At 42.9% G+C, this 12,038-nt stretch overlaps 1 protein-coding gene across 6 annotated transcripts in view; it reads right to left on the bottom strand.

Moving 5' to 3' along the window:
• The window catches only part of LOC137340071 (ubiquitin thioesterase ZRANB1), a 66,323-nt gene that overhangs the window by 17,133 nt on the left and 37,152 nt on the right, over positions 1–12,038 (bottom strand). For all 6 annotated transcript variants that reach the window (XM_068002327.1, XM_068002326.1, XM_068002324.1 and 3 more), the window contains one exon: positions 1,272–1,343. In XM_068002327.1, coding sequence (XP_067858428.1) covers positions 1,272–1,343 — 72 coding nt within the window. The remainder of the gene's footprint in view (positions 1–1,271; positions 1,344–12,038) is intronic.

Raw genomic sequence — 12,038 nt, 5'->3', positions numbered from 1 at the left:
CTCCAATCTTCTGGAACCATGGGTTCATACCTATAAACCTCTACATACTCAATCCCCAATCAGATAGGAAATTAGACTGTAGTACGTGGAAGTCATACAATTATCCATAGGGAAAGTGGCAAGACGAAATAGTGAATTGCTTTTGCACGTCTTATGGAACATAGGAACAGGAGTAGGCCATTCAGCCCCTTGAGCCTGTTGTGCCATTCAATTAGATCATGGTTAATCTGTATCTCAACTCCATATCTCTTGGTACCTTTACCGAACAAAAATCTTTCTAAGGAGAGAGAGCTCCAGATTTCCATTGCCCTGTGTGTGAAAAAGTGCTTCATGATTTCACACCTAAATGGCATAGCTCTAATTTTATGATGTCTTGTTCTGGATTCTCCCATCAGAGGAAACTGTTTCTCTGTATCTACCCTTAATCATTTTAAACAACTCAATTAGATCACCCCTTAACCTTCTAAACTCAAGGGAATACCAGCCACTTTTATGTAACCTGTCCTCATAATTATGGCCAGTTAGAGTAGAACCAGCAAAGCCCACTTCATTCACTTCAGTTTGGTGCTCGATACAGGAAGACCAGAAAATCACAAAAAGGGGAGGGGAAAAAATAAACATTCTAGTTAACATTTTTCTAATTTTATCTTCCCCTGCCCCAATTTTGAAAGAATATTTTTTCTAATCAAAGTGCGATACTACTGCTGGGGAATGGAAAACTTTCTAATTCAGACATCCAGCACCTGCATTATGCACTCCAAGATGCAGAGTTACAACAGAGCCAAATATATGATAAAGCTCCCTCTTTCTGCCCAAAGACTTTTAACACCCAATCTCAAGAGCTTCCCCGCTGCACCAGTGTAATATTTCCCATTTATCACAGTCGATCCAATGGCCTGGACAACACTGCTGATTTAGTGCCAAATTAGAGGCAGTTTTGCACTACAGCTTGGGATTTCCCAAATTCACTTTACGGAGGAGTCTTACAAGCAGAGAGAGGCCACTTCAATCTGTCTGCCTACCCTGCATTTGAACCCAGGTGCCACAGATGAAAGAACACTATATTGACCAAATCACCTAATCTCCCATCCCAGATCCATGTAGCAAGTGTTGAGTTTTATTACTGCTCTGAATCAATCCCAGAAAAATTTAAATGGGAAAAATATACTCACTACAATTCAAGTCAAATACAAGATCAGAAATGTCACAGATTCAATTCTGGTGAATCCAATTAGAATTTTGAAGAAAAACATAACTAATAAACTGCTTACCTTTCTGTACATCCCGATCAAGCACCTCATCAAATAATTTTTCCTGCACTGATGGCGACAGGTCCTCAACATCTGCACGAGACAAGACAACAAGTCAGATTGCATCATTCTGTCCGACCATGCAATTCCACCCACCCGTCGACCCCCACCTCAAGCAAGCTCACTATCCTTTCTAAAAGAGACTGATATTTCATATATCTGACTAATCCTCAGATTCAAGTGCTTAAATAGTTCCTACGCTGTAAATTCCAGAATGAGATTTATTGCTAAATTTGGGTATTAATTACATAGAACTTTCTGTTAAGTGTAACCAAGGCCATGCACCACATTAAACAGGTTGACTGTGTACAATATTAAAAAAAAATCCATTAGCTGAATATTAATTGTTTTTTTTAGTGAATACACACAATGATTTGGAATTTTCATTATCTATGAGTACTGTATTAATTTAAGTAAAATTAATGATCACATACATTAAGTTATACACAAGTAGAGGATATATTGCTGAGGTAACTTTAAAATATATGAGTCTTATTTAGTTTATGTGAACAGAACATTGTCAGCATTACCATCTTGGGCAATAGAGTACAATAACCGTTGTAAGACATACATTGAATTCAAACTGGTTGATACACTGAACCGACTAGATTTTATTTTAAAAATCACTAAGTAATAATAGCACACATTTGGTGCAAATCAAGTAAACATAGAAACACAGAAAATAGAAGGAGTAGGCCACTCAGCTCTTCGAGCCTGCTCCACCATTCAATATGATCATGGCTGATCCTCTCTCTCTCAATACCATATTCCCGCTCTCTCCCCATACCGCTTGATGCCTTGTGTCTAGAAATCTATCTAGCTCCTTCTTAAATATATTCAGTGACTTGGCCTCCACAACCTTCTGTGGTAGAGAATTCCACAGGTTCACCACCTTCTGGGTGAAGAAATCGCTCATCTCAGTCCGAAATGTCCTACCCCATATCCTGAGACTGTGACCCCTCGTTCTAGACCCCCTAACCAGAGGAAACATCCTCCCTGCATCCAGTCGGAGTAGTCCTGTCAGAATTTTATACGTTTCAATGAGATTGGAGCGCCAAACTGACTGTAGTTACGGTACAACCAGAGAACTAAATTTCATGTCAGTGGCCTAATTTTCAGGAAGGATCCATAAAATAAGCCATGACTGAATGCTCTTTACCGCAAAGGAGTGAAAAATTTGATCTTACCGAGGCAACACTGTAACCTGACAGTTTGGCCCTCCCCGCTCAAAATGCACCATATTTGAACAGGCAGACCTCATTCAGGGTGGTTAATCTAATCGACAGCAAGTTATTATTTAATAAGCATGTAATAATTGCAGATTTTAAACTAATGATAAACAATGCTTATAAGAGCTTCATCTCTACCGACTGAAATCAACGAAAGGTGTAGAAATTTTTCAAAATGCGATTTGTAAAGTAGGATACAAACATAAATGCAATTTAAAAAATATTAAAAGCTTAAAATGTATTAAAATATATGTAACAGCTTCAGACAAAATATACAGTTTCCCCTAGAACGTTTGGTCAGGAAAAAAAAGGCAGATGCAACAACTTGCATTTATATAGCACCTTTTAACGTGGAAAACCACGCCAAGGCACTTCACAGGAGTGCTATCAAACAAAATTTGACACTGAGCCACATAAGGAGATATTAGGACAAGTGACCAAAAGCTTGTTCAGAGGCAGGTTTTAAGGAGCGTCATAAAAGGAGAGACAGGTAGCGAGGTGGAGAGGTTTAGGGAGGGAATTCCAGAGATTAGGGCCTTGGCAGCAGGAGGCACGACCAACTGTGGAGCGATTAAAATCGGGGACGTGCAAGAGGCAAGAATTGGAGGAGCACAGAGATCTCAGCAGGTTGTAGGGCTAGAGGAGGTTACAGACATAGGGAGAGGCGAGGCCATGAAGAGACTTGAAAACAAGGATGAGAATTTTAAAATCGAGGCATTCCGGGATCAGGAGCTAATGTAGGTCAGCAAGCACAGGGGTGATGGGAGAACAGGACTTGGTGCGAGTTAGGATATGGGCAGCAGTTTTGGATGAGCTCAAGTTTAAGGAGGCGGGAAGATGGGAGGCTGGCCAGTAGAGCATTGGAATAGTCTAGCCTAGAAGTAACAAAGGCATGGATGAGGGTTTCAGCAGATGAGCTGAGGCAGGGGTGGAGATGGGCAACGTTACGGAGGTGGAAGTAGATGGTTTTGGTGATAGAGCAGATAATGTGGTCGGAAACTCATCTCAGGGTCAAATAGGGCACCAAGGTTGGGAACTGACTGGTTCAGCCTCAGGCAGTGGCCAGGGAGGGGGATGGAGTTGTTGGCCAATGAACGGAGTTTGCAGCGGGGACCAAAGACAATGGCTTTGGTCTTCCCAATATTTAGTTGGAGGAAATCTTTGCTTATCCAGCAATGGATGTCGGACAAGCAGCGTGACAAATGAGACAGTGGAGAGATCGAGAGGTGGTGGTGAGGTAGAGCTGGGTGTTGTCAGCGTACATGTGGAATCTAACGTGTTTTTGGATGAGTTCAGAGGTGCAGCATGTGGATGAGAAATAGCATGGGGCCAAGGACAGATCCTTGGGGGAACTCGAGGCAATGCTGCAAGAGAGGGAAGAGAAGCCATTGTAGGTGATTCTCTGGCTACAACTGAATAGATAAGAACGGAACCAGGCGAGGACAGTCCCACCCAGCTGGATGACAGAGGAGAGGCATTGGAGGAGGATGGTGTGGTCAACCCTGTCAAAGGCTGCAGACAGGTAGAGAAGGATGAGGGATAGTTTAGCATGGTCACAGTCACAGAGGATGATATTTGTGACTTTGATAAGGGCCGTTTCAGTACTGTGGCAGGGGTGGAAACCTGATTGGAGGGATTCAAACATGGAGTTGTGGGAAAGATAGGCACAGATTTGGGAGGTGACAACACATTCAAGGATTTGGGAGAGGAAAGGGAGGTTGGAGATGGGACAGTAGTTTCCAAGAACAGAGGGGTCAAGGGTGGGTTTTTTGAGCAGGAGCGTGATGACGGCAGATTTGATGGGGAGGGGAACAGTACCTGTGCAGAGGGAGCTGTTAACAATATCATCTAATATGGGGCCAGGAAGGGAAGTTGGGTGGTCAGCAGTTTGGTGGGAAAAGGGTCAAGGGAGCAGGAGGTAGGTCTCATGGACAAGATAAGCTCGGAAAGGACATGAGGGGAGATAGGAGAGAAACTAGAGAAAGATGAGAGTTCATGGCTACTGCAGGAGGGAACCTTAGGGGGAAGTTCGGCTTAGTGGGCATGGGGAAGGGAGGGAAACGAGGGAAGCAGCAGAGGGAGCTGAACGGATGGTCTCAATCTTAGTGACAAAGAAGCCCATGAGCTCCTTGCACTTTTCGTTGGAGGGGAGAGGGGTTTAAGACGACAGTTTGTAGTGAAGAGAAGCCGGGGGTTATCTTCACATTCCAGGATGATCCTGGAATAGTGAGCATTTTTGGCAGAGGAGAGCAGGACCCAACAGGGCTTTATGTGATCCAGCCAGATCTGACAATCAATGGCTAAACCAATTGTCCACCATAAACGTTCAAGTCTGCATCCCTTGGACTTAAAGAAGCGGAGATGAGGGCCGTACCACAGGGAATGACCGGGGGAGAGAGAGAGAGAGAGAGAGAGTAATGGTTTTAACGGGGATAGGGGCAAAGGTGGAAGTGAGGGTGTGACTGAACAGATCGGTAGCTGCAGAAATGTTGTGCTGAATGGAGAGCCAAAGGCTCGTAAGTTGGGAATTTGAAAGTGCAGTTATAAGTGACTTGGTGGGGGGAGAAGGAGAGAGAGTTTTTTCATCTTTTGGTAAAAAAAATGCCTGTCTTCAAATCTAGCCTGTTGTTTTGAGTTGCAAACTGTTTCAGGTTATATTGTAGGAATTGTGTAGTGCTGCTGCATGACTTCAGTAGTTTCAAAGCCCATTAACCAGTTGGATGCTTGCATCTGGTACTCAAATGTTTTGTCAATGACCCTTCCCTTTTTGAGAAATAGCTCACGATTTCTCAGGATACGAATTTTCAGACAGAAATTCATTGTCTGATTCAAAAAAAAATTTAAGTCAGTCATTTTAAAATGTATTGTTTTGAAGCATTTTTCCTAATGACTCTGGTTAAATCCTTTTTAATAAATGATTAATTTACAATTCCTAGCACATTACACTAGTCAATGAAAACAGCCCACTGAATGAGTTTTCACAAACTTATAAATTCAGTCAAAAAAAAGTTATTCTACTTCACATCTGTGGACTATAGCATGGTTCACAGCAAGGTCATTTGTGAAACAAACCAGATGTCAGAAGAGATATGTAATTTAAGAAGTTTGCTCCTAATGGAAGGGCATTCAAGTTTTTACACCTAAACGCCGTGCTAAATATACCCGTAGATTCATTTTGGAAAGGAAGCCAGCATTATTTGAAGTTACAGCTTGTTTTTAGAAAAACGTACTAGACTAAATTACAAATCATCCGCCCCATTTTTTTGTTAAAAAGTGAAATTCAAAGATTTAAAGTTTTGTAACACTGCAAACACTCAACACAACATATGAAGGCCTTGAGAAAACAAGTCTGCCTAGAGCAAAACTTGCCCAACTAAACAATGCCTCCAAACATTAGTGCAAAGCTAGACTCTAGCTTATTCTGGAGATTTTATTTCAACAAAACATGTTCCCTCTTAGGCATCAAATGCAGCAAATAATTGTGCTGAGAAAAATCAAAGCAAAAAGCACAGATAAGCTTGCAGATTGGTGTGGACATTTAAGACTACTTTGGAAATCAAGATTACTTTAGGATGCAAACTTCATACCCACTTATATTTTAAAAGTACATGCAGCTCTCATTTATAAATCTTGCCTTCACGTTGCCAATTTTGTCCCCTTCATCTTTCCTAAAGACAACAATTCCAGGCTAGAATAGATTTCTTAGGGCACCAGCCAGCCAATGGTGCTTTGCCCAAATAGCCATTATGCATGGTTAAACCTGGGTGGTGAGTACTGGAAAACTATTTGAAAACAGGGGGCATCAGACCCATGCCCGATCCCGATTTCACCCAAGGTTCACACAAATGCACTTCCAGTACGGGCCACTGTGGAATGCAGAACAGGAACCCCAAATGATTTTTTTGCCCTCCCTACTCAGGAGCTCTGAAACCAATTAGAGAATTATTACCGTCATCTCCACTGAAATCAGCCTGTGGGTCATGGGTGTTTCCCCATAGAAGTGATCAGTACGTCCATCTATTGTTTGTCGTGTATGTACATTTCACATGTTGCAGAGCAATACTTTCTTTTAGCAAATGAAAACAATCCAGTTTTGTTTGCAGGATTTCTTGAATTTTTTTTTTAATCCCTGCCTCAGCTTGTCTGCTGCTGAAACCCTCACCCATGCTTTTTGTTACCTCCAGACTCGACTATTCCAATCAAAAGCAAAATACTGTGGATGCTGGAAATCTGAAATAAAAACAGAAAATGCTGGAAACACTCAGCAAGTCAGGCAGCATCTGTGGAGAAAGAAACAAGAGTTAACCTTTCAGGTCGAAGACCTTTCGTCTTCCACAAAAAGGCAGGCAACCAGGAGCCATACAGGTTCCCATTGCGACACCTTTTATTTGGAGGAAGTGAGTGGAGTCAAAGGAGAAATTGTTCAACATAAGAACAAGTTCAGCCAGGCAGAGGAGGGTGGTGGTGGATGGGGACTGGTTGGGCCTCCATTCAAAGCAGAAGCAGAGGGCCAGCAGGCCGCCCTGGTGGGGGATGGAGGTGTAGAGGGACTGGATGCCTATGGTGAAAAGGAGATGTTTAGAGCTGGGGAACTGGAAACTCCACACAGCTCACTTCTATATCCTACCCAAGATCCACAAACAAGACTGCCCTGGTAGATCCATCGTTTCAGCCTGTTCTTGCCCCACGGAACTTATTTCTTCTTCTCTCAACACTTTTTTCTCCCTCGTTCGGTCTCTTCCGACCTACATCCGCGACTCTTCCAACGCCCTCCGCCACTTTAACTGTTTCCAGTTTCCTGGCCCTAACAGTTTCCTTGTCACCATGGACGTCCTGTCCTTCCACACCGCCATCCCCCACCAGGACAGCCTGTGGGCCCTCCGCTTCTTCCTTGAACGGAGGCCCAACCAGTCCTCATCCACCACCACCCTCCTCTGCCTAGCTGAACTCCACTCACTTCCTACAAATAAGAGATGTAGCTATGGGAACCTGTATGGGTCCCAGCTATGCCTGTCTTTTTGCGGGATATGTGGAACATTCTTTGTTCCAGTCCTACTCAGGCTCCCTCATCTTTTTCTGGTACACTGATGACTGTATTGGTGCGGTTTTCTGCTCTCGCCCCAAACTGGAAAATTTCATCAACTTTGCTTCCAATTTCAACCCTTCCCCCACCTTCACATGGTCCACCTCTGACTCTTCCCTTCCTCGACTTCTCTATCTCCATTTCTGGGGCTGGGCTGTCAACTAATATCTATTATAAGCCCACTGACTCCCACAGCTACCTTGATTACACTTCCTCCCACCCCGCTTGTTATAAGGACTATTCCCTTCTCCCAGTTTCTCCGTCTCATCTGTTCCGATGATGCCACCTTCTACACCAGTGCTTCCGATAAGTCTTCCTTTTTCCTCAACCGAGGATTCCCCTCCACTGTAGTTGACAGGGCCCTCGACCTTGTCAGTCCCATTTTCTGCACTTATGCCCTCACCCCTTCCCCTTCCCCTCCCTCCCAGAACCTCCCCTTTGTCCTCACCTTCCACCCCACCAGCCTCCGCATTCAACATATCATTCTCTGCCACCTCCAGCGCGATCCCACCACCAAACACATCTTCCCCTCCCCTCAGCATTCCGAAGGGACTGTTCCCTCTGCGACACTCTGGTCCACCCTTCTATCCCCCCAACACCCGCTCTCCTTCCCACAGCACCTTCCCGTGTGAGCGCAGGAAATACAACACCTGCCCTTTCACCTCCTCCCTTCCCACCGTCCAGGGGCCCAGACACTCCTTCCAGGTGAAACAGCGATTTACTAGTACTTCATTCAATTTGGTATAATGTAGTCACTGCTCATGATGCGGTCTCCTCTGCATCGAGGAGACCAAACACAGATAGGATGGTCGCTTTGCTGAACATCTCCATTCAGTCCACAAAAGTGACCCTAGGTTTCCGGTCGCCTGCCATTTTAATTCTCCGTCCCACTCCCACCTCTCTGTCCTCGGCCTCCTACACAGTTCCAATGAAGCTCAACAGAAGCTCGAGCGACAGCAACTCATCTTTTGATTAGGCACTTTACAATCTTCTGAACTCAACATTCATTTCAATAACAACTGCTCCCATTTTCTCGGACAGCAGGTGCTGGTCATAGCTCTGCTGTTGCTATTTATAGCTCCTTTAGGCCCATCTTTTGCCTCTTTACTTGTCCCATTACCACCCTCCTGGCCTTGCACCATCATCCCTTTTATCATTTAATCACTCCTACCCTCCACCCTATCACAGACCTTCCCTTTTGTTCTTTCCTCCCCTCCCGTACTTGCTTAAAAACGGTTTAATCTTCAACTTCTTCCAGTTTTGACGAAAGGTCTTCGACCTGAAAAATATTCCAATGCTCTTCTGGCCGACTGCCCATCTTCCAACCCTCCATAAACCTGAGCTCATCCAAGTATCTGCTGCCCATATGCTAACCCACACCAAGTCCCGTTAACCCACCACCCTTATGCTTGCTGACCTGCATTGGCTCCTGGTCGAACGCTTAAATTTAAAAATTATCTGTGTTCAAATCTATCCATAGCCATGTCCCTCACTATCTCTAATCTCTTCCAGCCCAACAACCCTCCAAGAACTCAATTTCTCCAACTCTGGACTTTTATGAATCACCTACTCCCTCCGCCCCACCATTGGCAGCCATGCCTTCAGCCATCTAAGCCCGAAATTCTCGAATACCCCCTTAAACCTCTCCATCTTGCCACCTCTCTCTCTCTCTCCTTTGAGAACGTCCTGAAAACTTGCCTCTTTGACCAAGCTTTTAGTCACCTGTTCTAATGTCCTCCTTTGGCTGTGTGTCAATTTTTGTCTTATTACATTCCTGTGATGCACCTTGGGACATTACCCTACGTTAAAAGGTGCTACATAAATGCAAATTGTTATGTTGGGTGGCCGAACAGGATACATCTAGAGATGGCAAGGATAGGTATCACATAAATGATCCCTTGGTGGCTACTTAGAGCATTGCAACAGTTGGCTAAAATGAAATAGAGTGCAAACATGAATTTTCCCAAAAATATACCAAAAATTCTGGTTAATGATCACCTCTACATTTGAACTTCTGTACACAAGGGAAAGAATTCTAGACTAACATTTTTCTGGGAGACAATTTCAAAAGCAACGTAACATTTCACCACTGGTAATCCATGCTCACTTTCAAGTCTTGTGTTTATGACTTCAGCACTAGCAAGTTTTATGTCAAATATAGATTTTGTTGTAAAATTTGTACATTAACTAGTATGTTAACTACTAGTGTTCTAAAAAGATTGAATGTTTTAAATGGGGCAGCTAAGGTTTGCTTAAAAAAATACTCCACTTATATAGCAGCTCAGCTAGTCAGCAACAAAACTGCAGCCTTAAGCCAGCAATATAGTAGGGGCTGGAGGCAGCAAGCACCAGCTGAACGACTAACTTTCAGTTGTTTATCTAGAGGCTAAAACTAAAAGCAGTGGATGCTAACGGAGGTACTGCGATATTGTGCCCCTGATGTTTTTCAGTGATGATGCCACTTTCATATACGCCTCGTCATGGTAAATGGCAAGGTAAATCTGCCAGTGGTAGGAACAATGGCTCTCATCACCTGTCCCTACTACTATCTAAGGTGATATAAATAGCTCTCTGTAGGAATTTTAAAAAGATGCAATGTCAAGAGAAAACCTCACCTCCTTGTCAATGGCATTTTTTATGATGCAATGGGTATTAGCATGCTTATTTATCATGGTGCCCAGTACTCCCTGAATTTAGCACTGCGATAAAGTTACACCAGTATGCCGTCAATGAGCTATACTTTTGATTTTATCTAAAAAAACATTTTTTTTTAAAATAAGCGTGCCTGGTAAACAGTATTCATCATACTACTACTGCAGTTCACTGCTTGGTTCTGCACTGAAGTCAGGGAACGCTTTACTCTATATACCACATAGCACCGCAAGACTCCAAAACATATTGTGGGAACAGGTAAATAAATGGGTGTGGTTCAATACCAGAGATAGCTTGATGAGAAACAAAAAATATCCAACACAGAAGTTTAAAACTCTCCAATCCTCCCACACATGGAACTAATACCTGAGGAAAGACATTTTTTGAGAGCTTTTCAAGTACTCCTCTACGCTTGATCTTCAGCACCATCATAACAACAGATCCACGTTTTTGCAAAAATGAATAAAATTATTTTGTAATGAAGTTGAGGGATCTGTGTGCTGGGAAACAGAAGGCCTTTTCCTCTTGTCACCCAGTGTCCTTATTATACGCCCCAGATTAAAGTACAGCACAGCTATTTTGCAGAATGAATCCAAGAGGCTTTGTGGGGCTAAAACCCCTTGAACAGTGTTACATTTGAAGGAGAGTTAACTGTGCCCCTTTTAAAACATTACATTTGAAAACTGCAAATAAAGCAACTGCAGAAATCTGAAAACCAATTGGTAAGAAAAGAACCACATAGTAATTGGAGACACCATGGCTATAAAACGAGTCTGCATATAGAAAAGGGGCTCACACATTCTGATCTCCATGAGAGTTTGCACACAGATAAGGAGCTTACGCATTCCAATGGTCTGAGATAATTGCACCTAGCTTTAATTGACTTTAACTAACACTGAGTTATGGTAATGAACTAAGCCTAGAACCAAGGAAATAATTGGATTAAAAGAAAAGACACTTTCCCCAATCCTACATCCTAAAGGGTTAAAAATATAAAGAGACAACATTGCAATGAGAAGAGGCACTTCAGTCGAAAGGAGCATGAAAGAAAATGCCACTTACAGGAAGAACGTCCAACAAGACGACATCAAGAGCCAAAGAGCTGATTACTAACTGCCTTGATGCAAAAACCCTTGGTTTTTAAGGTTGTATGTATTGCTTCTTTGCCTGATGCTTGTGTGAACATTAATTAAGTATTTTTGATTAACAAACTCATTATGTGAGTGTGACCTTCTTTGACTGACTACTGGTCCAGATTCAAGAATCAGTAGAAACCAGGATTTCCCAACACTCATTTTTTTCTGTTCCCACACTAACTATCTTTTGAGCCTTTGAGTGAGATTGCCAATTTAGTATCACATTAGGGGTACTTTTGGGCTGCAGCTCATACTTAGTAACCTTACGCCAGTTCCTGCTAACACTCACCCCAGTTACAACTCTGACAATTATTGGAAAAGAGACTTTCATCCCATCAATCTGGCTTGGATTCATAACCAGGTCCCAGGGGTGAAAGTCCAATGAACTAAACCCACTGTTAGAAGTGTCTAACAAGGTTGCACCACAAGCAACTAGTGTACAATTTTATGAAAAGCCAGTGAAGCACTAACATGTACAATTCATTCCATTGTATGTGCCAAGCAAAATATTTCTGGTAATTTATGTTTACAGCCCATGTATAATCTATCTTCCATCATGTACCGCATTTGCTGGAGAGAGATCAGACTGCTTTCAAAATTCCAAACTTTGCTTCATTACATGTCCATT

Source organism: Heptranchias perlo, chromosome 21, assembly GCF_035084215.1.
Source record: "Heptranchias perlo isolate sHepPer1 chromosome 21, sHepPer1.hap1, whole genome shotgun sequence".
Lineage (NCBI taxonomy): Eukaryota > Metazoa > Chordata > Chondrichthyes > Hexanchiformes > Hexanchidae > Heptranchias > Heptranchias perlo.
This window is presented reverse-complemented; position numbering and strand designations above follow the sequence as displayed.